Source organism: Sardina pilchardus, chromosome 20, assembly GCF_963854185.1.
Source record: "Sardina pilchardus chromosome 20, fSarPil1.1, whole genome shotgun sequence".
Classification (NCBI taxonomy): domain Eukaryota; kingdom Metazoa; phylum Chordata; class Actinopteri; order Clupeiformes; family Clupeidae; genus Sardina; species Sardina pilchardus.
This window is the reverse complement of record NC_085013.1, coordinates 14,296,761-14,324,707: the sequence shown is the minus strand read 5'-3', so window position 1 is coordinate 14,324,707 and position 27,947 is coordinate 14,296,761. Positions and strand designations below refer to the sequence as shown.

Sequence of the window (27,947 nt, the reverse complement as noted above, 5' to 3'; positions counted from 1 at the left end):
CTAATTCAGGGATTGGATAAATGCAGAGACCAAATTTCTCTCATGGGATCAAAAGAGTATCTTACACATATATAAACCATGACACAGACAACCTCGTAACCTTTAGAATGAGGAAAACTGGTGACAAAGTCTATCACCAAGTGACAAGGGTCTGGGAGGCACCTGCAAGGGTAATAATTCACAACTTGACAGGGGATTTGGTTGCAGCACAGGTAGAGCACAACAGAACATGCCTTAATATCCCCCAACAGAGAGGACCACCAAGTACAATCTTAGTAGAACTTCAGTATTTGTTTTAATGGCAGGATGTTCTATGGCCAGAGTGGTGTGAGCCCAAATCACCAAACAATCATGGAGCGATGCTGAAACATAGGTCTTGTTTGGGGTGCATGTTGCAGGTGGAAGGTAGTTATGGAATTCTCTCTCTACATTGGCTGCAACATCCCTCTGAATTAGTGCTACTGCAATTGAGGATGGAACAATTAGCTCCGGCTCACAAGGAACCTCAGGGGTTTTGAAACGGTGAGGCAAAGCATCAGCTTTGTCGGTTTTTGGACATGGGCGATAATGAATTGAAACCTTGCAAAGAGTAGAGCCCACATGGAAAAAAAGTGGCCTAGTTGGTTGGTTGTCACCGGGATGCAGAGCCAGAGTTCAGTTGAGTGACAGCCACAGAAAAGAAGCTGCATGGTTCGGGGAGACTATTTGAACACAATAAGAATATGTTTCATCCAAAACTAGACTGCACTGTAAAAAATAAAAAGTGTGAGCTGTCCAATTTATCAAACCATATTACGTTACAATTACATGAAACAGTCTAGTTTTGAATGAAACACAGCCTTTTTGTGCTCAAATAATCATTCCAATTGATGGAAAAAAGGAAAAGAGGGTTTGTCACATTTACTAAACCATAAATGTAAAACAGACTCATGTTATTCTTTCAAACACAATGTTATTAAGTGAACTGCCATATTTTGCCATCATTTATCCAACAGAATCATGTCAGATCAATGTGAAGCACGTACTAAACCAGTAAGGCAAAGGAATATGGGATGCCTTGATAAACATGATAAAATCAAGTAAAGTGACATGCTTAGCCAGGCAAATCAAAGGTGTGGGTGTGTTTTCAGTCATGTTGGCAGCTGTGAGGACTAGGGCCCTTGTGTTAACTCAGCTATGTTCTATTGAATTCGTGTGGTTCACATGGGTCTGTGACGGTCATCTAGAAGGACACAGGTCTGACATCGTAGCATAAGAAGTCATAAGGTAGGCTATTTCTGATCTTGGTCTACTGTGTAAAATAATGTTTAGGCTTATTTATTGGTTTAGCTCACATGGCTTTGTCCACTCATGGAATGTTTATCTTTATTTTTTTGTCTCTCTGCTTTGTTCGCATAAAATATCTCCTTAATTGTCACTATCCCCTCTTGTGATCACAGGTGTCTTCACATTTCCACCACAGTCTTGAAGGGAAAATACCTCTAGACCTTCCTTCCTAATGAGGTAGGCTATGCCTTGGGTCATCTGACAACCAATGCTGCTTGTACAGGCTAACGATGGGCCAGTGGTTCTTAAACTGGGGTATGGGTCCGCCAAAAATAAGTTTTACCACCAGTTTTTACTCCGTCTCTGACAGGCTTTGATCTATTCATGCTGCATTAATTAAAGTGTCAATAAAGCAGAAAGCAATGTGTGTGATGCGGTAGCTTAAATAAATGTAGTTTTTCTTTGACAAATGTATTGTTCGATGACATGTGCTATATTGAAATTTTTGCTTGTTTTGATACAGAGCATTGTGGCATCTTAGCGCCACACATATTGTAGGTTGCATGCATGTAAAACCTGCAAACTGTTCAAAAATAACCAGATTCCATTGTCAATTCAACCTGAATATGACAGTCAAATTATAACATTAGGAAGAAGCAAAGACGTTGATAAGGTCTTGTGAGGTCAGTCTCATGGGGAGTACGTGAGACTTGAGATCCCTGCACTGATAGGACAGCTTGTGTCTCTGTGAACCTCAGAAGAATGCATCCATTGCACAGAAATGTAGCTATCAGATATGGTGCTGATTTATTTGTCAGATACACCCAGCAAGGCAAACTGAAAATGTGTCCGGATTAGAAGAACTTCCCTGAAAAGAACAAAACCTGTTTTACCACAGTTTTCAACCTTGCATGTAAAGTAGTATCAGTATTTAGTACAGGAAACAGAGGCCTGGCCCCATAGACAGTAAAAGATATGGACAGAGCTATCACGTAGACGGCAGCAGAGACCGAGGAAGCAAATTTCAACGTTTTTTTTAGGTCTTCTTATTCCGTCATAGGTCTCCTGCGCAGGCTCAGTTGTCGTACATGTGACGTAGGCACGTAGTCTGACCGAGTCTGACCTATGGCGACGCTTTACTCTCGCTGGACGCATGCGCCTTTAACACTTTAGCATTGACTTCGGAAAAACGTTAATTACTCAGCCAATAAGACAGTTACGAGATTATTATGTCAATTTCACAATGTAGCATGTACCCCGACAATAGAAAATGTTCATATAAAGGCTTAAAACGCCTCAGCTCTAACGTAATTTGATGTGAAAGTGGCGCTTACGCCCCATAGGATTCAATGGAATGGCCAGCTAGCCACGGTCTTCTCGTTAGCATGGCGGCCGCCATGCTGTCTACACTCTCAGAACGTTCGCTGCCCCCTTGCCTGGCCCCAGCTGTGGCGCAACTGGCTGGGGCACCTGCACCGTTCACCGGCGACCCGGGTTCGATTCCCACCCCGTGGTCCTTTCCGGATCCCACCCCAGCTCTCTCTCCCATTCACTTCCTGTCAATTGTCCACTGTCTCTATCTAGCCTGGGTTTCCCATACTGCCTTGCGCGGTGATTTCTTTCACGCTGCTAAGGCAGTCTGGAAACTAACGCCCTCATGTTCGCCTGATGTTGGAGGCCAATCACAGAACAGGGGAGAAAGCAAGACCATTAAGAGCTATGCAGAGACGCATTTGATTGACATCCGTGGCGCCCAATGAACGGATCTGGGCATTTTTTCAAATACGAGAAAATGAACGTCTGGTTGCCAGACCACGTCTCATTTGAGAAGTGGGAGGCGTTAGCCAGGCTAGTCTCTATCATTAAAAGGCATAAAAGTCCAAAAAATATACTTAAAAAAAAAAAAAGGAAACAGAGGCTTCAAAAGTTGAATCACTTCCACCCGAAGTAGAACAAAACACAACCATGGTTTCATATTTTTGATATGTCTAGTTTATGAAAATTATTGTAGTATAAAAATATTGTATATTAATGATGGTATTTGAATCCTTTGGGAGTTGGGAAAATTACGGATTCTGCAAAAAGGACATTATTCGCTTTGTCACATGCATGCATCAGAAACTCACCAAATTGGGACTGTGTGTACACAGGCAGTTGGTACATACAATGGGTTGCTAAATTAACTGGTTTGAAAGAGAATTGTGCAAAATACATACCCTACAACGTACATGGAATGTATAGGCGGAAATTGAAGTAATAAAAAAATATATGACATACCGTACTCATGTATATGTTTGTAAGTTTAAATATAAAGACAGAAATCACCATGAAATTTAATTGACAAGTACTAGATGCTTTAATCAGCTCATAGGAACAAGTTGTTTGACAATTCAGTTGACCCTCTAGCCACCAATAAAAACCTTGTGCCACTGCAATGCACTTACTGTTTTGCAAATGGTGAGGATGATTCGAGAAATGTACCTAAGCGATATAACTGAAACAAACTGACTATGCGCCATGTTTTACTGACATGACATAATACTGACATTTTACTGACATAATACATGATCACATGTATTAGTCTTGAATAGAGGGGAGCTTGCATCCATTGATGGTATGAGCCATGAGACAGAGATGGAATGGACCACAGAAGCATTAGACAATTGGTCGAGGAGATAATGAGAAAAAGATGTACTGATTAACAATGGTTAAGCTAATTGTTGTGGAAGGCTGTTTCAGCCAGCAAGCACATTTATCAGCAACAGCATCTTCTTTTATATTCTGCCCCTTTCATGTTCACTCTAACATTAAACATCTTGTCTACGCCTGACAGTGCAACTCTTTATTCAACTTTGACACACGCATACATCCTTCAACATTTTAACACGCACATTCAGGCGTATCAGAAAATCGGGTCCATGTAAACAGGTACGCTAAATCAATGCAGGTGATGGTCAGGTGATGTGCCTGTGTATGAAAGGTCAGGAAAATATAATGTGACATTCAGTAACCAGCGATGTATTGTCTGCAATGTTCCACGAAACCACGACCACATAGTCTAGCATGTCAGAACTTTTGGGGAATTTCCCATGATTCCCAATGTGAACGATAGGCTACATGATCTTATAATGTGGCCAATCTCCTGACCAAGAGTCCAAGACACAGCAAGAGTGTCAAAGGAGTGGTTAAGAAGCTGGTTTAGCATGTAGTACTCTGAATAATTGTGTGTTCAATTCCAAGCTTCCACTGTTGTGCCCTTGAGCAAGGCACTTAACCCCTAGTTGCTCTGGGCACAATGGCCCTGAGCATTTGATAAAAGTGTCAGCTAAATCAATAAATGTAAATGCATAGTCTGACATGGTCAATCCTAAAAGACCATTGTGGAAGACAAAAAAAACTGTGTGTTGTGTATGTAACATGTTTTGATTTTAATTTTGTCTGCTCCTGTTGGTGAAGTACAGTTGAGCAAGCACACTTTTGCAGTTTTGTGGGAAATACTCTAGTTAAATAGGAGGAAGCAATTGTTAGCGTGAGAAGGTAGCCTAGAAATCTAGACGCACCATATACATTTAATGTATAGTTTGCCAGGCTAGTGAGAAGGCATGTATGGCTCATTGACCAAAAATTCACAAAGCAAAAAAGCAAAAAAAAAAAACACGAGCTAAGCTAATGGTGGTCATAATAATAACAATGTTACTATGGTGAGCTAACAGCAACAACCTTTGAGAGCTATCCTCACTTCCAAATTATGTGACAGTTTGTATGTCCTGAAATCCATTACCAATGTTTGAGAGTTCATATCAACTCTGATTACATCTTTATAATCAGTCATTATTTTCTTCTCTAACAGATTGATCTGATGGCCTGCAGAGTCAAGAAGAATATCAATGACAAGCATCTGCCCAGCCACTCCTCCATAACACTGCATATTCACTGTGAATAATAAGTTTGGGGAGCCCCCTCATCTTTGTACAGCTTTGTGTCTCAACCATACAGTTTTACACTGCAGTGGACATCTATATTTGAAAGTCTACAAAATGAAAGGCCACGTCAGAATATTTCTTGCTACATTAGTGATCTGTTCTTGTCTTGTTTTTATCTACTTAAATTTCAACCAAGAGGGGCCTAATACTCACTGTGATTTATCAGATATTCCTGTGAGGCCTGTCATGGGCCACCCAAGCATCAGACCTGTTACGGATGGAAAAGCAAAGAGAGCTCAACTTCCTCATGTAAGGATATCCGAGGTCCACGTTTCCCCTGCATTTAGAAAAAGTATTCCACAGAGTAGTGCATTCTGGAACAGAAAGTTTCACTCTGGTCTCAAAAAGTTGAATGACGCAGGACATCTCAGACTCCCTGAAATCAGTGGCAATGGTACACTGGAGAGTACAGAGTATCTGCAAGCAAACATACCAAATTTCAATACCTACCCACCCATGTACAAAGATTTTGTGCGTAGCATGAATTTCCGCAGTCCTGATATTCTCATTAATCAGCCCAACAAGTGTACCTCTAATGGCAAACCTGACAACGTGACTCTTCTCTTTGGAATTAAGTCAAGTGCTCGCAATTTTGAACGACGACAAGCAGTTAGGCAGACTTGGGGGCAAGAAGGGGTTTATGAAGACATGCATAACAGTTTGCTGGTACGCACAGTTTTTCTCTTGGGTACCTCTTCCTTGGATGATCCTGATCTCGGAATGCTCTTGTCTGTTGAAGCACAGCAGTTTGGTGATCTGCTTGTTTGGGACTTTAAGGACACATTTTACAACCTTACTCTAAAGGAGCATGTATTTCTCAAATGGTCTATCCTACACTGTCCTCAGGTCTCCTTTATTTTCAAGGGTGATGATGATGTTTTTGTTAATACAAAAGCTATTCTTGAATACCTTAAGTCACTGCAGCCAGCCAAGAAGTCAAAACTGTATGTTGGCCATATAATAGTACAAACCTCCCCCGTGCGTTTCCGTAATATAAAGTACTTTGTCCCACAAACCTTCTATGATGGACCCTATCCACCCTATGCTGGTGGTGGTGGCTTTGTCTTCTCAGGGGCTTTGCTAGAGTCCCTCTACAGTATAAGCTGGCACATCCCCTTTCATCCCATTGATGATGTCTACACAGGGATGTGCTTCTTAGCTCTTGATATAGCTGCAGAGAAACACATGGGGTTCAAGACATTTGACTTCATGGTGAAGGAGCGGGAGAATCCATGTCTGCACAAACATCTGCTTGTGGTGCATCGAAGAAGTCCACAGGAAACTATACGGTTGTGGCAGAAATTGAAAAGCCCTATCCTTATTTGCTAAGGCAAATCTCTGGCCTAAATGGCAAGATGGTGGCGCGCATTGACGCAGCGGCTCGGTGCTCCACTTTTCAGTGCCTTTTATCTCTTATCTTTATTTTTATACCGGCACTGTTAGTGGTCACTTGCAATTTCGTTGTTCAACTTGTTGAATAATGACAAATAAAGATTCTATTCTATTCTATTCTATTCTAAAAACCTTGTGGAATTGGTCACTAAAATGGGCTAGGTGGTGGTTGGTGTACAGCAGAATCAAAACAAATTGGACTTAATGGAAAATATACTGTATGTTCATTGTGAATTTAATATTAGAAGATAACGTTTTAAAAATGGCTGGAAAAAGTTGTATGATAAAGAAGGAATATTTCACAACTAATTAGGGTATCAAAAAGAGCATTACAGAGAGGTTGAACCTCTTAGAAGTAAAGATAAGTATTCCTCATTCTGTGTAAACCTGTGTGGACAAATGAAGAAACAATGTATGAGATTTAGGAGAAACAGGTGAGATCTCCATATAGATGACAAGACAAGACAAGACATCATTTAGCTGGGGTTAATGAAGTCCATAATGCTGTGGCATGCATGTGGTATAGCCTACTGGCTCTGCCCTCTTACGCATTTCTGCTCAATTTTCATTTCCCTTCACGTCATCTGGGGGGGAAGCATAGACATTCAAAGATAAAAGGGGGGAAATGCCTCTGCACTCAATTGGATATACCTAACCAATCAGAGCTACGAAATAGCTTTAATCCTGGAGGAAGAACCCCTGATATCCTTCTTTTCCACAAATGCCTTTGTTATCTGTTTTTTTTGTTTTGTTTTTTGTTATTCCGCTGCCAATATGCTGTAAAACGGACGAGATGGCAAAATCTAACACACGCTCTATCACGTCTACAGCGCCATCAGTGTAGGCCTACATGCCTGCCTGTAAACGTGTTATGATAAAGGGAAAATAGGCTGTGACCTATCTGTATGTCAACTCAGATTGCTTTTACAGTAACATTTGGCTTGAAGTCTGACCTTGTGGTGATTATCATTATATTATCCTCATAAAAAATGTGATGCTAATTTATGTATTAAAAGGGGCTCAATATAGCCTGGGAATGCCCATGCTGCCTTGTGCGCTTGTACAGAACTGCTCGGCAGCCTGGAGACCAAGGCCGAAATCTTTGCATGGATTTGGGGACTGTATCATTCATTAAAAAAATCAAAAAAGTAATCAAAAAGTAATTAATTACGTTACTCACATAATGAGTAACGTAATTAATTACACACACACACACACACACACACACACACACACACACACACACACACACACACACACACACACACACACACACACACACACACACACACACACACACACACACACACACACACACACACACACACACACAAAGAGAGAGAGCCGTACCCCCTCCAGAACACAGGGGACCGATTTATGTGTGTTGGACGTTTGAACTCCACTCCACCAGGTGGCAATAAAAAGCCATTCCATCAATTGAAGAAAAAAACAAACCAAAAAAAGCACGAACTAGAGAGGTGAAAGGTTAAAGTTGATAGAATCATGGCGGCGGCCAAGCGTGTACTTTATGTTGGTGAGTAAAACAGAATGGTAATAACTTTGTTATTGGTTTATTAATTGTGCAGAAAGAATTAGCCTATACAAGAAGGGACGAGAGACTAAAAAATAGCTACGTTAACTTTGGTTCCGTTCCCGTTCTGCTGAGCTCTATTTGCACAGTTACGATAGCTCGTTCACGTATATTGAACGTTAGAGCCTCTCAACGTTAGGTCTACTTTATTCAGAAGACCATATACTCTTTGACAACATTAAGCTTGGCTGCTGTCTTTTATTGACTAGGTGGGCTTGCGGAGGAAGTGGACGAGAAAGTTTTACACGCGGCATTCATTCCATTCGGTGATATTACAGATATTCAAATTCCATTGGATTATGAAACAGGTAAATTAACTGCTCGGTTCAACCTACTTGTAAATATTTCCACCAAGGAACTGTCCGGCAGCGGTTAATGTTGCATGTCTTTTTCATCCCTAGAAAAACACAGAGGATTCGCCTTCATTGAATTCGAGCTTGCGGAGGTGGGTTGTTGTTTTCCTAGACCTACATTGTGTTTCAAACTCCCAATGCTGTAAGATTTCGTGCAATCGAATGATGGCCGATTTCCCTCTCCTTGATGAGAGTTGCTAGGGTTTTTCCCCAGCTTGTTGAAAGATTTTTTTCCCCTCATGTTTGACGCGAGTAAGTTTAGTAGTTGTGCAGAACGCCATCTAGTGTTTATCAGTCAATTCTGTTTCAATTTTAATGTTGCTTTATTAGCATTACTGTAAGCACTCCCAAGAAGCACTCTCGCTGGATTTCTAGATGAGGACTAAATTAAAGATTTAAGTTGTCAAACAGTCATACAATCAGTAAATCTGCACTCTTTTTACAGGATGCTGCTGCCGCGATTGATAACATGGTGAGTTTAGTAATGTTTCTAGTCTTCCCTCTTATTGAATCCACAGGACTATATACACAAATGCAAAGCTGACATCGACTGGAAAGGTCCAGTCTACAGTTCTATATGTACCTCATGGCTTTGTGATTTGCAGAATGAATCCGAGCTATTTGGCCGGACCATCAGAGTGAACATCGCCAAACCCATGAGGATTAAAGAGGGTTCCTCTCGTCCAGGTAGGCATTTTATTTAGTTCTTCTGTTCAGTTGCTAGTTCTGGACAAAGCGTATGCGCTAAAGGCTGACTTGTTCCTTCCTAGCTGTGAAATGTATGGGTAAATGTGCTTTTATTCAGGTTTTATCATTTTCTACATTACAAGTCTTTCTTTCCTGTGTGCATTGGAATGACATATTACACTTGCCAGAAGCACTGAACAGTATTTTGTCTGATCATGTCATGTATTGATAAATTGAGTTTGTTTATATTGTGTGTGTATTTTCAGTTTGGTCCGATGACGACTGGTTGAAGAAGTTTTCAGGCAAGACTACAGAAGACAGTGAAGAGGCAGTATCAGCAAGTGGAGAACCAGCCAGTACAACAACACAGGAAGTAAGATACTGTGCTGTTTTGCATCACTTTCATATGTGCTTCATGGCCAAAGTATTATGTAGTCATGTTACAGTTTGGTACAGTATGTGTGGTCATGTGAAGGTACAATAAACACACCTGTCATTCCCACTACCCCTCCAGCCTATGCACAGTGTAGTCTTGTTGTTCATAAAATGACCTCACCAACAATATATAGCCCAGAAGAAGCCATTTAGCATCTTGTTGTGCTTTGATCTTTGGCTGTTGGCGTCTGCAATTTTTCTGCATGCCTGCATTACTAGGTACTAGTAAGGTAGCTTACTATTTCTAGACAAACTTCATAATACTGCTTTTTGTCTTGTTTATGGGTCATAAAGCTTTTATTCCACAAATGAAATGCTCAATTTCTTTGATCTAACTTCTTTTCTGTACTTGTTTAGGGTGAACCTCCAGCCAAAAAGGGAAGGAGCAACCCTCAGGTCTACATGGACGTCAAGATAGGGAACAAACCAGCCGGAAGAATGCGCTTCATGCTGCGAGCTGATATTGTTCCCATGACAGCAGGTCATTAATACGTTTCGTGCATTATTTATGTGTGCCCATTTTCCTTAGATTCTCAAGCCTCATGCTCCATTGGACTATTTTTGGTCCTGCCACAGCTAGTGTGCATGATGCTGATATAGTGGAACTTGAAATGTGTGTTACTCCTAATCTCATTAATAATTTTGTCACAACTGTCCACAACACACACTCTGATACTCTTGTTTTGCTAATGCATCACAGCTTAATGACTAATCAATCATCTATTTTATGTATTAATCCTTATCATGTTGGACGTTATTTATTGTACTCCTCATGGTATATGCTCTGATGGAATTTCAATCAACACGACACAAAACAGTTTCAGTACTTTTACATTTAGTTTTACGGCTAGAGGTACGCATCATATGTCAAGGGATATAATAACTCAGAACATAGAAATTTGCTAGGGAAAGATGTTCTTTTCTGACCAGTCAGTAACCCATTGCCACGTGATTTTACCTTTATAGAAAACTTCCGCTGCCTCTGCACCCATGAAAAGGGCTTTGGTTTCAAAGGTAGCAGTTTTCACCGAGTCATACCACAGTTCATGTGCCAGGGGGGAGATTTCACTAACCACAATGGCACTGGAGGCAAGTCCATCTATGGCCGCAAGTTTGATGACGAGAACTTTGTGCTCAAACATACTGCCCCAGGTAAGACTCCTTTATTGTATATCCAGCCAAGTCTGCCAATGCAGGGTGTGCCTGGGTGTGGGTGGGCAGGAGAACATTCTAGATTCTTCGCTATGAATAAGAACATTGTTCAGCTGCAATATCTGTCAAGCGAGAGTTATTATGTTTTTGTGGCATGTGCAAATGTTTTGAGTCAAGAAAAAGTGGCGTGGCACACTCAGAACTTCAATATGCCTCAAGTTTTATTCATCTAATGTTGGTAAGCATATTGAAGTTCTGAATATGCCAAGACACTTTTTCTTGACTGAAAACATTTTGGCATCCTACATTTAAAATGTGTGTTGACATTTTAAATTCAAAACCCTTTCACTGCTAGGGGTTTCATGATTACTGATTTTTACCAGTTGACACGTTTTTCCATCAGTTTTTTATTAGTTGACTGTCTAACTAGTTGTTATGTAACACTGCAGTGCAGTGGGGTGTCCTACGAAGCAAGTTAGACAAATCTAGGTTATCTACACATATCGAGGCTGCACAAAGCCTCAACTCGGGTATTAAGTTAAGTGATCCTACGACAGCAGGTATGTGATAAATTTGCCAAACTGGGCTTTCAGCTCAGATCTGTGCGCGTTCTCGTGGTTGGGGTGATTTTGACCAATCGGGAAACGTGGAGACGCACAAGACAGCCTAGGTTTAAAAACGATTACTTCCGCATTTATGAGCGGTAGCGAAATCTAGGGTGGTCTTTTTTAGTGTCTAACCTATAACATCAAATAGTCGATAGTCATCAGATATTGTATGGCATGCATGTCCATAGTAGTGACATATTTGCATGCACAACATAGTTAAAAGCGCCTTCGAGATTCAAAATGTTTGCAAAGGCGGGGCCGAACCTGTTCAAAGTATGACAAATTAGCACACGTGAGATAACTTCGTTGTTCAAGATAATGGATTGGTTAGAATTGGTCAGAGGGCGGTGATATTTCACGATTTGAGCTATAACTAAGCACATAACCCGCTCCCGAGCAGGTTTGGTTGCGAGCATAAGATACCATGGTGATACAGAGACGCTAAAACAAATCCACTTTCGTATGACAGCATACCCTGGTTTTGAGCGCAACATACCTCGCTAAGCCACTAATCGAGCTTCGTAGGACACCCCACTGGTGAGCATATTGCTGCTGGTGCTAGCTGGTGGCAGTGGTGTTGATGATTGGATGTTATCCATAGCAGACATATTCTTATTGTACCTTGATACACCAAGCCCCAATCCACAGTATTACTATTAAAGAAAATCATTTTTACTGTATTTCTTTTCATTATATAAAAAACCTGAATAACTGGATAATTAGTGGATTTGATGTTTATACTTTCGGATTCATCTTTCTTTCATATTTTGACGCTTACAGGACAGTTGTCCATGGCCAACTCTGGGCCTAACAGCAATGGCTCTCAGTTCTTCGTCACTTTAGACAAAACAGACTGGCTTGATGGCAAGCATGTGGTGTTTGGCGAGTTGATCGAGGGTATGGATGTGGTGCGCACTATTGAGGTGAGTGGAGTGATTCCATTAAATATGTAGAGGATGAGTACATATGGGGGCAAAAAAGAATCCCGTTTCAGCGTGCTCGAAAGACTATATTGATGAGTCTTAATTCAAAATGACTGTTATTTTGTAAAGGAGAACTAAAGGAGAGATCTTTTCCGCACAGATGTTTCTCAAGGTCACTGAGTACTGTCGCTACGAAAAAAGAAAAAGCCAGGCAGCTTCAGTGCTACACTCTTGGGGCGTCTTTAAATTCATAAATTTAGCACTAAGCTACCTGGCTGCAGCAACTTGTTTTTTTTTCTTGTACCGACAGTACCTGGTGACCGAAATCTATGTGAAAAAGCATTCTAAATCCTTTAAGATTTCATTGTTTTTTTGTGTTTGTACTTATTTCATTGTTATGAATTATGATAAGTGAAAGTGTCCTGTTTTAAAATCTGTAGGCGCAAGGCTCAAAAGATGGCAAGACCAAACAGAAAATCATCATCTCGGACTGCGGGGAGTATGAGTGATAGCTGTGTATGACTGTGTATGTGACTGTAATTGTAGTTGTTGGATATGTGAACATCTGAATTAAACAGGAGTTCTTTATGTTACTTTTCCACATTGATTCCAAGTTTTGTATAGGTAAATCAGTGATGTAAATAGGCCAATAAATACTTTTGTAAGTTATTTAGTGCATTTCCTCTTTTTCATTTGAGTTGAGTTTTTCATATTGTGTTATTTGGCTATTTTATATTGAAATTTGATTTAACCTGTAATATTTAGGCTACTCACTGATATTTGGGATGTCTTTAATTTTAGGCTTAAAAACAGAATGTTTTGACTTTGCAGTTATTGTGCAAACTGCTTTGTCAGGGTAGGGGTATTTTGCCCCACAACTGGCATAGCACTGCTGGCCCCCCATACAAATTTGATTGCAAACTCTAAATTGTACATGTGAACTCTAAATGTACACTCTGGACAGTCCATATTTACTTCATGTCTCATCTCATAGCTCAAAACTAAAATAAAAAAATAAAATAAAACATAGGTTAATTAAATAGCCTATGCCATGTGAAAGACTAGGTCACATTGGTTTATGGTTCATTAGAAGAATTAATGGTTAGTTGAATGTAATTCATCTCACCATGGCCACTGACAGGCAAATGCATTTTTACAACAATGACAAGTCATATTTTCTTCAACTTGACGCAAATTGCATTTTGCTTGAGAAACTAACGACAACAGCAAGAAAGTGGGGGAAAAGAATCTTCATTGTCTATCGTCATGCGAAAGTAACATAGTTAATGATTTTTTTTTTGTCACTGTGGCAACATGATCGAACTTCATGACTGCTAGCCAATCTAGCCACATTGACAAGGTATCGGAAAAGGCGGGTTGCTCTGAGAGGCAATAACATGAATTGGAGCGTTTAACTTGCCAACTTGTCTTGTTGCTGAACCGTGCTAATTAACGAACACATTTGATTATGGTGTTGGGTTTAATGCTCGAGGTACTTCAGGACTGGTCTATGCTGCCCAGGTGTTTGGCCTAACGCTAACCGTCCAGTTGACTAGCCTAGCATCTACAGATGATCACAACTCCTCTATCCTCGTGGTGTTGGATAAGTTAGTAATTTATTAGTTTACTTCATAGCTAAATGCTTACATAATGCAGCTTTTCCGAAGTATTATTCCATTCAGACGATTTTACTCTGATGGAGAACCCGCACCACCAGCCAGCAGCACACCTGTCATCAGACCTCCCCCAGATGGTGGCTGGGGTTGGGTGATTGTATTTTCATCTTTTCTATATAACGTGTTGGTCTTGGGCTATCATAACTCATTTGGAGTGTACCTCATCAGTCTTCTTGACACTTTTGGACAGACGAGCCAAAAGACAGGTAAGGAAAGTAGTCTATGCTTGGCCTACGTTAGATAAGATTCCATGTAGGGTAGACTGGCCAAAGAGGAAAATAGCATAATGGCCACCTGTTGAGGACGTATTAATTATGTAGACTTATGCTATCTCACCTCAAAAAGATCTCGTTAGATAACTTTTGGTGGTGGTAGAAATAGTGCTAGGCTAGGCTGCTGTTAAGGAGACAGACACACACACACACACACACACAAAGATTAATTAGTAAACTGAAAATATCATGTGCATCAGATTAAAAGAAACTGTTGAGTTCACTGTATGGTGAAACATTAATGTGAGAGCTAATATAAAAAAGGGGGGAAATCCTGAAATGTATCCACATTGTCTTGTCTTCCAGCCTGGGTCGGATCTATCAGCTATGGTTTCATCATGATCTGTGGCCCATTATCAGGGAAGCTAACTGTGAAATATGGTGCCAGAGAAATCTCCATTATTGGATCCATTATCATCATGATCTCCATCATTTGCTCTTCTTATGCCTCTTCCCTGGGTGTCCTGTTCTTCACGCATGGCTTTCTCACAGGAGTGGGTTCAAGCTTTGCATTCACTCCAGGTTTTTCCTCTGTCTTTCATAATTTCAGATATTCTTTGAATATAGGCCTGTAAATGAAATAAGAAGCTGGCTTACAACCGATACTGAAATGCACTTGGCTACAATGTATTTTGCTCACTCATCATTTCCTAATCTTTACTTATTCTGTAAATGAGATACTATGACAGATACACTATTGTCTGGAGCAGCTGTCCATCTATGTGTGCTAGCTATGTCACAGTCTTTGATGCATGGCAGGCATGATCATGATAAGCCAGTACTTCACGACCAATCGAGCTCTGGCCACCGGGATAGTGATGTCTGGGGGTGCAGCGGGTGCTTTGGTCCAGACCCGTCTCCATCAGTACCTCATCGACACGTTGGGCTGGAGACGGAGCCTGCGGATCTTCTCCACTCTTATGGTCCTGTGCATTATGGCGGGCTTCACCTACCTGCCCCTCAATCCAAAAGGTATCCTACCTCTCATTTGTATATGCTACAGAGCTGCTACAGAGGCTGCCCAAAGTCCTTTTAGGCAAGTCCCTCCATTCGGTGGCCATATTGCAACGCATTTTTAAACACAAGACAAGACTGATACATAAGAGAGTGCGAACGGAGTAGTCACCGGCGTACCCGTGACAACAAGACATGAACAAACAAATTTACAAAATAACAAGATGACACTAGACAAAAGATGCCGGACGGAGTGGCGGATGTGTATTTTGTAGACAACTGCCATATTGGCGTTACAAACTAACCCCATGCCTTTTACTGCTGTGTCTCATTAGAAAGTCTCTGGGCTGCCCTACACTGCATGGCCTTTCATGCAGATTCAATAGACAAGCCCATAACACTGCCCATATATAACACTGCCCATATAACAAACTTTGTTTGTATATCAGTAATATACTTACTGCTTATTTAGGGGTCAGTCCTTTAGGGGTCAGTCCTGATAACATTCAGTCTTGTGTATACACATTTTCATTTGTATTCCCACTGCAGGTTACAAAAGAAGTGTTGCTGACAATTTGAAAACCTCACCTTTAAAGAAATTTGTTGTTGATCTTGGTTTGTGGAAAGACACCGTCTTCCTCATTTGGGTAGTGGCTAATGGGCTGTGCAAATTTGGATTTTTCATCCCTTACGTGCATCTGGTGAGTGTCTGCTAAGTCTATCTAAAATATCATGCATGACCCTGACCCTTGTATGTCCTTAATGTACTTCTGGATCTCTCCTGTTACAGATCAGGCACGCCGTGCAGCTGGGCATACCAGTGAACCAAGCCACAAACATCATGCTGGTGTTGGGCCTGAGTAGCATGATCAGTCGCATCATCTTTGGCAGAATCTGTGACTCAGAGAAGATCAACCGCCTCTACTTTAATCAGGCCTCTGTCTTTTTTGTGGGTGGGTTCAGCCACAGGCTAGCACAAATGTCCTCAGATTTAATAATTTAAGTAGATTGTCTTTTCTTTTAGGGGGAGAATCAGTTAAGATTTATTCATGCATACATAGATATTTGGAAGCTTAATACATATATCTTGCATTTATTTTAGGCCAAATTCACGGGGAATGCATCAGCCATAGACATAGATCTTACAGAACATATGAATGAATCTTTTTGTCTTTTTGCAGGCTTCTTATACCTACTCATCCCCCTTCTTAAGTCTTACGCTGCCCTCATTGGCTTTGGTTTTCTGCTGGGTGTTGCGGATGCTGGGAACTACATCCTGCTCCCTGTGCTAACCTTTGACCTTATGGGAGCTGAGCGCATGCCTGTTGCCTGGGGGTTCATGCTTACTGTTAATGCAGTCAGCTGTTTTGGACCACCTTTTGCTGGTAAAATAGAAGTGTTATTAACGCACTGTAATTCTCATTTGATTAAATGCAATATACAATTATCTGGATTGTTTTTAGGGTGGCTTCATAGCTGATAACTGACTGAACTCTTGTCTGCTAGGCTGGATGAATGACATGACTGGGAGTTACAACCTGGGCTTCATAGTGGCGGGCGCTCTGAATGTTGCAGCATGCTTTGTTCTAGCTCTCATACCATGTGCCCAGGGATCTAGACAGACGCGTAAGAGCATCATGAATGTCACCATTGATCAAAACAACGAGATCAAGGAGTGGACCGATGATATTCCCCCTTTCACAGTGGTAAAATCAAATTGACACATCTTGGGATTTGCCTGGTTTTATTTATTGCTTTATATAACTATTTCAGTGTAGGACAGTTTTAGTTAGGAAACATGTTTTTGTCTTTTAGGGGGATCCACCAGATTCTACTTATGTGAACTACTTGTCCAGAACCAAGTTTCGCTGTCCGGAACTGAGTGATTCAGGACCATCTTTGTCAGGTGCCCCTGAGGAGACTCAAATATAGGACACCTGCAGAAAAATGGCCTGGTAATAGCATGTGTGAGATTAAATTATTCGAATGAAAAATTGTATGTTCTTGTCAGAGAAAACTAGCTGTAATGTAGCAGTAATATTATTATATCCCTCCATAAAAAGACAGTACCAACAATGCCCACTAGGTGACAGTATTTACTTTCAGGAAATGTAAAGTACCTGAGTTGAAATTTGATCTGAAACAAGCGATCTGAATATATGCAGTATGATTGGAACATATTAGGCAATAATGTAGAACTAAATTGAAAACAACCATTTACACTTAATTTACATTAAGTTTGTCGTTAATGATTGAGAAATTTTCAACAATAGACTTGTGAAGTCGTTAGTCATTACACATTTAAATGTGTTTGACCCTGTACAAAACAGGAAAAACACTAGTAAAAAGAATATAGCTCTTTGGGAATGTTATGCTTAATAATATATAGTAAAATATTATATATATTGAATAAATGAATTATTCCATAGAATAGAGTATAGTATTTCAACAGCACTCATGATATAACTGAGTAATAACTCTGATCTAACTGGTCAGGTCACTGAGTTTTCTTGCAGCCTTCTTTAGGGATACCAAAGGACAGACAACAGAGTGCTCTTTCCAATATAGCTGAACATGGCTATTAGTAGTAACAGTAGGCCATGTTAAAAATATCAGTTGTGGTGTACAGTGCATCCATGCTGTCAGGATCATTAGCCTTCTGTTCAGGTGATTGCACAGAATTTAACATATTTCATGCCAAAGAGTAAGTCTTTACCTCGGATAGTTACAGTCATGGCTGAAATTGTTGGCACCCATGCTAAAGTTGACTAAAAAAGAGGAATATAAAATCATCTTTTGGAAATTGATTTTAATGGCTTAAGTAATAAAATGACGTAAAATCCAACCTTTAATTTTCTTTGTGAGTGAATAATGTATCATAAATAAATAAATGTTGGCACCCCTATGTAACCCTGTGGGAATTTAACACATAGGGTTAACATAGGGGCAGGCTGTTTTTTATTTTTAAAAGCCACTTATTTCATGGATATCTTATCTTCGTTTTATTATTTAAGCCATTAAAATCAATTTCCAAAAGATGTTATATTCCTCATTTCAGTCAACTTAAGCATGGGTGAATGGGATGAATTTCAACCATGACTGTAGGTAGACATTTATGGGCTTACATAGTGACAACTAAAATGTTCTCTTCAACTAACAGGTGGTTGTACTTAGTTATAGTTAATACTGTGCTGTAGTAATTTGCCAAAGTAAAGAAATAAGTGGTCTTATTTCAATAATTCAAAGTGGAAACCTTCATTTTCAATATTTTATTCTCTGTTCTGATTTATCATTGAAATGGTTTGTTTAGCAGTTAGAGTAACATTAGATTGTTAGAAAGCCCTGGACCACAAAATGAAAACCTTGTCAAGCCATTCACTTCGACAGCACACCTAAATTCATACCCCTTTATAGTCTTGTAATATAATGAAGCCAGCCAGCCAGCAACATACCAAACAAATACATTTAGCAAACAACATCCATATCGTCAATGCAAAACGGCTTTTTTACGAGACTTCTATCTTGTTCCTCTGTGCTTCAGTTGCTCTGAAGACATCTCAAAGTCTTATTAATATTACAAAACAAACAACTCATAGGAGGGGGAAAGAGTTGACTGCTAATGGTATTCCATTCTGTAAGTGCAACAAGTTCAAAGGGATTTGGCATACAAACACAATACAGAATCTGTCAGAAGGGTGGTGGAAAGTGCTGTTGATATTCTATTGATAAAATCTATCAGATGCATTTAGAACTTAAGTCTATCGTAACGATTCCAGTTTGTGTGGAGGTTGTAGGTCAAAAGTAAACATTCTGATATTACTGACTGCTAAATAATGGAAACAAAAAAAGATCAATCTTAGTGCTCAGAGATCCTATTCCAGACTGGGGAAGTGTCTCTTAATTTGACAAAGGCAGGGATAGTTCAACAGTTGCCGTACATTGACGGAAAAAAGCAGACCATGTGCTAGCCCAGTTCACATTCTTCATATAAAAGCCCCTCTGTCTAGCGGTTGACCATGCTCTCACAGTCCCTATAGCAACACACTGCCATCACCATCGGGGTCTGTTCTTCTCCGCACAATAGCAGCAAGTGGTACCAACCTGATTAGAGCTGTGTTATTGCTTAGACAGTGTCATATGCAGAGACGGAATTGTTTTTCGCTTGTTTGCCTACGTCACTGTCTGAATACTGAGTGCACTCACCTTGGAGGAATTTTCCCAATGTGCCTCAGACTGACTAATCAAAAGCCACCTGATGTTAGCAAAACCTCCATATTTAAACTGTCTTTGGCAATGTTTTGAGATTACACTTAAAGGAGCCAGGAATGACGATCCCTTTGACTACAGTGTCACATTATATAGTAATTATTCAAATTACTTGTCATTGTCACTTCTGATATATACCTATAACTGTCCACAGTTAACGCACAATCAAGTGTGTTGTGCTCACAGCTAGCATATTTAATACCACTTCTGAAATATTTTAATTCTAATAAGTTCAGGTTTGCTTTTTTGTTGAAATCAATGTTTTCCTCTCCAGATAGTATTTATTGTCCATTGTAGTGAAATCATACTTCTAATAAAATAGTAATTGCCTTTTATCTGAAGAGGGCTTTCATGTACTGTAGCTGCTTATACATTTAAACAGTTAAAGGTGCAGTCTGTGATTCAGTTAAATGAAAAGTTGTTGACATTTGAGTGCAGCAACCAATCAAATGACATCCATTCCTTCCATGCTCCTGAAGCACTGTGTTAATTGGCAGGAATTGTTGTTGCCAGAGCCAGGACTTTTTGTTAGTGCTAACACCAAACAGACAGCTGGAGGACCAAAGGAGCAATTTGTTGAGTTTGACCAGATTTATCTGGGATTACAACCACAAACTGCAATTTGCATAGGACCTGTATATGCACAATGGATAGGCTTTGTAGTTTCGATGTGCTATCTTCAACAATGGGCAACGACTTCAGGTTTCTTGCCAACAGTAATACTTAAATGTTCTCAAAACATCTACTGTATTTAAACAACAATCACACAAATCACAAAAGTGCACAAAACAGACATTACACAGGAAAACAAAATAGTAAAAGGATTATGTAAGTGATGTTGCTTCTTGACTTTGTTACAAAACATTGTCCTTTTAAGGCGCCCTTGTAAAACGTTTTCCTCCCACCATGCAAAGAGACATTCTATTTTCGAGCAGTTAAACCGGGCATGTCAAACTCCACGAAAAGTAAAGCTTAAATTATTTAATCATGCTTTATCCCACTCTCTCCATTCCAGTTTTTTTGCCAGTTGTGAGATGTGGAAGAGAAATGGTCTAATTACATGTTTCTTTCCCCCCGGTCGGGCAAACTCAAGATGAATGGAAACAATATGCCCTTTGCCTCGATTGGTGCCTTTAGCGGTTCCTCCACAAATTGTGCATTTTCCTCCTCTACCACAAACTGCAGAGTCTGGGACTTGTTGACACAGTAGATGCAGTTACCAATGACAGCACACCTGAAGGGCTGGGGGCTGGTCTGCTGGAGAGAGGAGCAGTCGTGCCACATCTTTACGATGGTGTTGTACTTGAATACGTTCACCCCTTGCTCCCTGTTGACGTCGAACCTGTAGATGAAGCTCTTGAGTGCCACCATGTCTGTGGAGCGCTTCCTACTGTTGTTGTAAGGGCATTCCTGCCATTCGTCCCTCTTAGGGTCATACCTCAGGAGGCGGTAGAAGAGAGAGCCTCCGGATACATACAGCTCTCCATTGCAGGTGGTGGCCTCATGGGCTACGGCAAAGGCTCCTTTGGGAAGAGGCGCCACAGTGGTCCACCTGTCCATCCGGGGGTCATATCTCTCCACAGTGAATAAGCACTCGCCACCAATAGCGTACAGGTAGCTGTCCACAGAAACCAGCTTGAGCTGAGAGCGGGCTTGGTTCATGGGACGCACCTCACTCCAGCGGTCGGTGATAGGGTTGTAGCAGAAGACTTTATCAGAGACTTTTCCTTTGTCACCATAGCCTTTGATACCCCCAGCCACGAAAAGGTAGTTGTACATTGTGCAAATTCCACAGCCCTTTGTATTTATCTCCTCGGGCATCAGAGTCAGCGCCCGCCAGTCTTTTGTGGTCTCACTGTAATAATAGATCATGTGATTTTCCTCGAAGGAGGCCACGGACAGAGGGCTCTGTGGGCGGCTGTTATTCCGACTCTGGGGGCGGCTGCTGACACGGTCAAAGACGTCGTTAATCTCGGCCACCATGAGAGACTTCTTACCGTCCATTCTCGTCTTCAGGATGAGATCCCTCTCCGACCCTGTCAGACGACCGTAGGCAGCAGGATCCTTCAGCACTTGCAGGAAATTATCACTCATAAACCGGTAGGCTGTCTCCTTCAGCTCACTCAGTCTTTGCTTCTTAGCTATGCTTAAAATCTCATAGCAGTTCTCTGTGGTGATCTGTTGCGACATTGTATCCATCGCAGCTTGCACGGCACAAGGGATCTGAAGGACCTTGGCTCCAGTAATGACATCCACCACATTGTCCTTAGTTACATTCATTTGCGATGTGTAAACATAGTCTATCAAAGTAGACAAAGTCTTGTAGGTGACGCCTTTCACTTTAAGAATGTCCCGGGAGAGACGGGCCTTGAAATAGTCACTTTTCTCGGCTAAAACTGATTTATGTGCTTCGATCTTTTGCCCGCCCACTTCAATGACTAAATCAGGTTTTTCCGTCGATGAAGGGCCTCCTTTGACATTGCCTGTGCTTCCCTCTGTGAGCTCTGGGTGTCCATGCACACTATTGTTCTGTTTGAGATGCGACATGTTAATCATATTGCCTAGGTCACGTGATGTCAACAGCGGCTCCTCTGGAACAGAGCTGACATTCTGCATCTGACAGTGGCTTCTCACAGCATCGCCCGCTCCGAACAGGGAGGAGTTGTTGTCCAGTTCGTCTTTGGTCTCACTTTTGAAGCAGGGGCCGAGGCTGCAGGGGACCTTTGGCCTGGCGCCGTTGCTCTCCTCCTTTACGCCGTTTTTGTGGAGAGAGTTGTGGTGGTCTCTCTCGGGGTTGAGCTCTTGTGCTTTAGATGTGTCCAGTGGCTGGACGTGATCCTGAAAACCACTGTCTCTGGACCCGCCGTCCAGCATACAGTCTCCCACCGATAAACCAATCACTGAGCTCCCCATCTGATCCTCTGGCACATTTGTGTCCCATTCCGTCCACTGTTGATGCAGACTTTGCTCATCTCGCAGTAATTCCATGTCAGAGGCTGCAGGATATGCTGCTTCAGAAACTCCTTGATTTTTTCCCACAGAGTTGATGGATGTACCAGGAGAGTCAGGGCTTGCTGCGTGAAAGATGACGTCAGCTTCCACTGTGAATGTGTTTGGACCTTGCAAAGCAACATTCACACTCCCTTGGTCAAAGTTCAGACTCTGAGCCGACATGTTGGAAGAAACACAGTCGTTCTGCATTTTGACACATATGAAACCACCTCAGGCATTTATCAAGGAAGCACGCCTCATATGCAGCAGATTCAGGATAGGTGGACACACTCCATAGGGTCTTATGGCTGAGAGAACCAAGACTCCATTGACTAGTTTCTCATTTCTCTGACCACAAAAATCTTACTTTTCCTCCCTTGCAGCAGTTTGACTGTGTTTGCGCTTTAGTCTGGAGTTCATGCAAATATTTAAAAGTCCAATAAGATCACTGAGGTTCTTCGAGATCTTGTGGGGCTGTCAATCTGTTTTAAGTGGGGGAAAAAAGGAAAAACAGTTTAAATATGTTGACCGGTACAGAAGTTAAACACACAGCATACACAAATAAAATAAATTACAGTTTTCTAATCGACTATGGGCACACAGAACATCAACCCACATTTCACTTTTTTATGTCAGGGACACGACATATCAGTAGCCTAAATATAACAGAACTCGGAGGGGCGCTATTAGCCTATATTACGGGCAATAAAATGCATCTTTACAAAAAGTAAGATAACCCGAAGTACAGCTCCAAGATGCAGGCTATTAAGTAAAATGAAGAACCTTGTGTTAACCCAATATCCTTCACGTAAACGTCTCAACACAAAAGGTTTTCTTTGTGTGTTCTCGCGGGATCGAAAATAATACAATCCAAATGACAAAGAATATGACACAATGCAAAGTGAGAGCCCATCCCTATCAGCATGCCATATTCCAAGTGACGACGAACGGTGAAATCCTTTATGTGTGTTAATCACGTCCCCGTGGGATTGACATAAGGAGCATGCTCAGTCAGCACGTCTCTGCTGACGGAGACAGGAGGATTACATGTCAATGAGAGAAAGGAGCATCCCTTGGCCACGATGCATATTCTGCTCTTTTCAATGCATTGCAGGTTGCACCATTGTATGGACGCAGTGGCAATGCAATCTATTATACATTAACCCTACATTGTGCAGCGCTCACCTAATGCGTAGCGTTAACGTTATTGTTTCTTTGCAATTTATGACAGGTTAAGGCGTGGGCCAGAATCGTGCAGTGCGACAGTCATATCTAATGGCTGAAATAACGTCGTTAGGTCAAATACTCACTGGATAACCCGAAACAGTCTGAAGCAAAGGTATTCCTTGTCTCTCGCAAAATCCTGTTATGTAAGGTAGTCGCAGTCCCTAAACGGACTCAGTGGTTTTAAGAGAAGCAGTTCAGTCCATCAGCCGTCGATAGTTAAAACTGGCTATTTAATATTCCACACCATCACATCACATCAGTGCTCTGACAGTGTCCACTGTATGTCATGAGACTCCGGTCCGGTGTGGTTCCAGGTATGGATCAGCACTGACTATTGTCTCCAACTCACGTTGCCTTTGATAGATGCGCCGAGACGAGCAACAGTATGAAGTCCGTCTGGTATCACTCGGGGCTAACAAATGCGCGTATAATGGCAACAACCACATGTAATTTCCTCTCCAGAAGCCGGTCGAAATTCCCAGTGTTTGTTCAGAATATATTCCGACGGAGTCATCCGATGTATAACCTGCGTGAGTGCCGTGACAGTGTTTTGAATTTACAGCAGACTCGGTTAGTTATTGATCTAAACCACACCCCCTTTTATGTTAACCCTACACACCAACCCTGCGATACAAGCGTAGTCGCGCTTCGAGGTGCGGATGGACATTCCTGCAGACACGTCGCCCTAGACGCAGTGAATGCTGAGACAGACGATGGGCCTCCCGATTTCTGGAGGGAAAGCCCGGCCGTCTTTCATGTCGCCCTCATGGAATTTCTGATTGATTCCATGTCACTAAAGAATAACCTCGTGATTACTGTAGAGACTGAGAGCGTCTTAAAAGGGAGTATTGTATTACATAGGGTTGTGTAGGCTACAGCTAATGAGAGAGGTATGCGACATGACCTTTTTTTGCAAATCCGTGTGCAATATAGTATATTTGTGTACCATATGTTTAAGATAGAGACATTGAATCAGACCTTCATAAATAGGCCTAGTTGTTCCAGCAAATGGATCTTATCTTAAAATAGGAGAGTGAAAAAATATAGTTATATAACTGCTGTAATTACTAATTGGGTACATTTTCTGATAATTAAGTCACGTTTTGTGGCAAGGTTTGTCATGAGGGTGAGCTAAGTCCTGACTCGTGGGTGACGTTATTTTCTGTCAGGGCTTTCAGCTGCAGTTCTTGACATACTGAATGGATTTTCATATGGCCTTCATGGTGTAAAAATAGAGGCGCCTCATTGAGCCATCACAGGAACATCACCGATTTATCAATGCCAGGGATTACACAGCATTCCTGTTAGAAGGGAGTTCACAGTGAAAGGAAGGGAGGTGGGGGGGTATAGGCCGGGGTCATAGATCTATGGACTGGAGATGATGGGAATGAGACTTCGCTGATTCTACTAGCCTCAGTCAGATCTCGAGGGAGGCCACAGAATGACAGAATTCCTGACTCAGGGTTGTCTATCTCTGCCTGATAATGCTCTGACCCTGCAGTCAGCAGGATTTCCTTTGTGAGGCTGCCAGCTGCATAATACTTGGGGGTGAATGTCATTGTGCCATACCAGTGATTTATGTTCTTTTAGTTTGGAGATGTGGAATTATGAAAAGATGGCTGTGATTATCACCTTTTTCTAGTTACGACTTTATAGCTAGGACGGAAGCAGTGTGCAGTGAATGTGAATTTGCAGAATAAATTATATTAAATAATAAATATATAATACAGTTGTACTGATATGAGTAGGCCAGGATTAATGGTCAGATTATTATTAAAATGCCTATTAATGTTTCACAAAATATCACATGACTAGTGCGGTGTCTGCTGGTGCCTCTGAGAAAAGAAATGTTTAAGTTTACAGAGAGCTTGCCTTCGGGCCAAACAGTGGCATTCACCGCGTCTGTTTGCACTTGTGCCTAATCTTGCTGCAGCACGTTGTCTGAATAGGGAGATAGCCTGTAAACGGCGGTTTCTGGAAAACTGCTTGCAAGTCTTAAGCACTCATATCACCCAGATCCTTTGGCACTTCAGGCGAGTTCTTGTTACAGCATGTGTTCAAGGCATACTACTATATAGTTTATTGATGGTTTGGAGCACTTAGCTGAGATAATATCTAAGACCCGAGTTTGTACTGCTGTGGCTCTGGGGAAATTAATGGTGAAGTAATCAGAAGCAGGGACCAAATGTGTCTAAAATGGTCTCACATCCCCAGATCCTGAGATATGCTAAGGAACCCAAATACACTACGTTGATATGAATCAAATGACTAAGCGGTCTTGTCATAATCCTTTATGAAGATTGATAGAAAATTGATATTTCAGGATGTATGATAACCTAATTCCCAAATAAAGTCCACATTGGCACGACTCAACAAATGACTAAAATGGTTAAATCTTTAGTACAATGTTTAATAATTAATCATTTGAGACAAAGGCATAATTTGATGACACAACACTAAATATGAAAATACACCAAAAAGATGGATAAAACATTTCATAAATGTTAATATACACATCAGGGATACACATTACAATGGTTCAGAATAAAGCTCTGGGTTATCTTAAATACATTTTAAGTCTCAAGCTTAATTTAGATGTTTGATGAATTTCTCTTCTTTGATATAAAAGACAAAAACAAAATGACACCTCCATCTCATTCTACAATCACAATGGAAACCTGGCCAGCCAGTATCTCCCCCTTGTATCGTTATTCCTCCATAGTTATTACAGAGGCTATCAGCAGAACTGCAGTCAAAACATCATGGCCATTCACTGGGCGTGGTTTACCTCCTACTACTGCATGTGTTTGCCTAAGACACAGAGCAGTTGTTGAAATATTTATGTTGGTAAAGCAGTAAAGAACAAATCATATCCATGTCTTCAAGGAAGCGAAAGAAAGGATAAGACAAGAGTTGTATCAGGAAATTGACACATTGTGTTACTTGGATTTCTTGCAGAAACAGCAATAGAAGGATGGGAAATACATACTATGCAAATTGCATATGGTATTGTAAGCCAACGACGTCTGCAAAGTAGACTCCTCAGAAGAAAAAAACAAAAAAAATAAACAAATAAACAAAAAAACGAGTCAACAGTTGCAATAGATGCTCATCCAGTCCATAACAGGATATTAGCCATGTTATTCCTCTTTTGTAAATTTGTTTTATGAAAAGACATTTCAGTAAACAAAGGTAGGTTATGTGCTCATAACCAGAAGTCCATGTTACAGGTGCCATGACTAAGTGGTTCCAAAGATTTTTTTGTCTGGGCCCTCCTATCCTATAATTAACACTGTTTTGAAAATCCCTTCGGATTGGAATCTTCATTCACTTATAAATGTGATGTACTCATCTCCAAACGGCATTCCCTCATCATGTCACCCAACTATGAGCCTATATGTTCACTAGCAAACAAGCTATCAGTGAGTTTCCATAGGAACCTGACTGGATTCAAGTAGGGCAGCAACCCCCTCTTTGATATCGGACCCTAACGAAGAGCTCATGAAGAATAAACCGTGGGGCACTGCGGGTCTTGGTCTGGTGTGGGTGCCCACCCTGTACTACCCTAAGTAGTCCTCCTCCTTTCCCCCATCGTTTGGTTTCTCACACATTAGCCAGAGGGATCTGCCACACCATAATTGTCGACATGGTTTCCTCATGTCGCGACTGTTTGGTCTTCCTGTTCACCCGGCGGTGACCCAGGCCTCCCGAGACCACGAGCAAAGAGCTCACGTCCACCTTCTGGCTGCGCTTGCCCTTCTGTGTGTAGGCCGGGTCGTTGAGTTGTTCGTAGATGGCACCGTCCTCCGGGCCGTGCTCCAGTGACCCCTGGGAGAGGGCCAGTGAGCCGCAGGACAAAGCATCCTCGGTGGTGGCTGAGGGGCTACTGGTGTCACCTGTGCAGATGCCTTGCTGGTCCTGGACGCAGTTTGGGGCCGCGCCAGGCGAACAGGGGGGCCTCTCCCCCTCGGGGGCCCCTGTCTGGCTGGGTGGGCCGCCGGCGAGGCTGCCCTGTGGTAGGTTGCACACTGCCGCTGCCATGGTGAGAAATTTGACTGGACTGTTGTGAGCGTGGAAAGACACCATGCCTCTGCCTGTGTGTACAAATCCCATCACATGCACGCACCCACCACACACACACACACACACACACACACACACACACACACAC

The 27,947-nt window shown here is 41.5% G+C and overlaps 5 protein-coding genes across 7 annotated transcripts in view; 3 read left to right on the top strand and 2 right to left on the bottom strand.

The window, feature by feature from the left end:
* The first annotated feature begins 1,154 nt into the window (after positions 1-1,154).
* On the top strand, positions 1,155-6,763 carry LOC134067523 (N-acetyllactosaminide beta-1,3-N-acetylglucosaminyltransferase 2-like). Its single transcript, XM_062522824.1, has 3 exons — positions 1,155-1,266; positions 1,440-1,503; positions 5,117-6,763. The coding sequence occupies exon 3, from the start codon at positions 5,304-5,306 to the stop codon at positions 6,576-6,578; it is 1,275 nt and encodes a 424-aa protein (XP_062378808.1). The 5' UTR covers positions 1,155-1,266; positions 1,440-1,503; positions 5,117-5,303; the 3' UTR covers positions 6,579-6,763.
* A 1,332-nt stretch (positions 6,764-8,095) lies between these two features.
* Positions 8,096-13,059, top strand: ppie (peptidylprolyl isomerase E (cyclophilin E)). Its single transcript, XM_062522825.1, has 10 exons — positions 8,096-8,175; positions 8,442-8,540; positions 8,634-8,677; positions 9,031-9,057; positions 9,191-9,272; positions 9,539-9,645; positions 10,065-10,188; positions 10,674-10,859; positions 12,248-12,390; positions 12,831-13,059. Exons 1-10 carry the CDS (start codon positions 8,145-8,147, stop codon positions 12,897-12,899), a joined length of 912 nt encoding a protein of 303 aa, XP_062378809.1. The 5' UTR covers positions 8,096-8,144; the 3' UTR covers positions 12,900-13,059.
* Positions 13,060-13,713: 654 nt separating this feature from the next.
* Positions 13,714-26,893, top strand: LOC134067564 (monocarboxylate transporter 10-like). The gene is made up of 9 exons (XM_062522892.1): positions 13,714-14,272; positions 14,645-14,860; positions 15,098-15,310; positions 15,842-15,993; positions 16,083-16,245; positions 16,474-16,677; positions 16,799-16,998; positions 17,108-17,247; positions 26,735-26,893. Exons 1-8 carry the CDS (start codon positions 14,041-14,043, stop codon positions 17,222-17,224), a joined length of 1,497 nt encoding a protein of 498 aa, XP_062378876.1. The 5' UTR covers positions 13,714-14,040; the 3' UTR covers positions 17,225-17,247; positions 26,735-26,893.
* Positions 18,543-24,310, bottom strand: LOC134067798 (kelch repeat and BTB domain-containing protein 11). Its single transcript, XM_062523247.1, has 2 exons — positions 23,860-24,310; positions 18,543-23,031 (listed from the first exon to the last, which is right to left on the bottom strand). Exon 2 carries the CDS (start codon positions 22,757-22,759, stop codon positions 20,615-20,617), a length of 2,145 nt encoding a protein of 714 aa, XP_062379231.1. The 5' UTR covers positions 22,760-23,031; positions 23,860-24,310; the 3' UTR covers positions 18,543-20,614.
* Positions 26,166-27,947, bottom strand: part of arhgef10 (Rho guanine nucleotide exchange factor (GEF) 10) — a 57,325-nt gene continuing 55,543 nt past the window's right edge. For all 3 annotated transcript variants that reach the window (XM_062522889.1, XM_062522890.1, XM_062522891.1), the window contains one exon: positions 26,166-27,870. In XM_062522889.1, coding sequence (XP_062378873.1) covers positions 27,380-27,870 — 491 coding nt within the window. In that variant the 3' untranslated portion in view covers positions 26,166-27,379. The remainder of the gene's footprint in view (positions 27,871-27,947) is intronic.

What these genes read in the sequence shown, in the direction of transcription:
- LOC134067523 (XM_062522824.1), top strand. Translation starts at nt 5,304, where the DNA reads ATGAAAGGCCACGTCAGAATATTTCTTGCTACATTAGTGATCTGTTCT.
- ppie (XM_062522825.1), top strand. Translation starts at nt 8,145, where the DNA reads ATGGCGGCGGCCAAGCGTGTACTTTATGTTG. An exon ending in TATTGTTCCCATGACAGCAG is followed by an intron (nt 10,189 to 10,673) that starts GTCATTAATACG and finishes TTACCTTTATAG; the next exon opens with AAAACTTCCGCTGCCTCTGC. An exon ending in ATGTGGTGCGCACTATTGAG is followed by an intron (nt 12,391 to 12,830) that starts GTGAGTGGAGTG and finishes TAAAATCTGTAG; the next exon opens with GCGCAAGGCTCAAAAGATGG.
- LOC134067564 (XM_062522892.1), top strand. Translation starts at nt 14,041, where the DNA reads ATGCAGCTTTTCCGAAGTATTATTCCATTCAGACGATTTTACTCTGAT. An exon ending in CCTGCCCCTCAATCCAAAAG is followed by an intron (nt 15,311 to 15,841) that starts GTATCCTACCTC and finishes TTCCCACTGCAG; the next exon opens with GTTACAAAAGAAGTGTTGCT. An exon ending in TCATCCCTTACGTGCATCTG is followed by an intron (nt 15,994 to 16,082) that starts GTGAGTGTCTGC and finishes CTCCTGTTACAG; the next exon opens with ATCAGGCACGCCGTGCAGCT.
- LOC134067798 (XM_062523247.1), bottom strand. Translation starts at nt 22,759, where the DNA reads ATGCAGAACGACTGTGTTTCTTCCAACATGTCGGCTCAGAGTCTGAAC.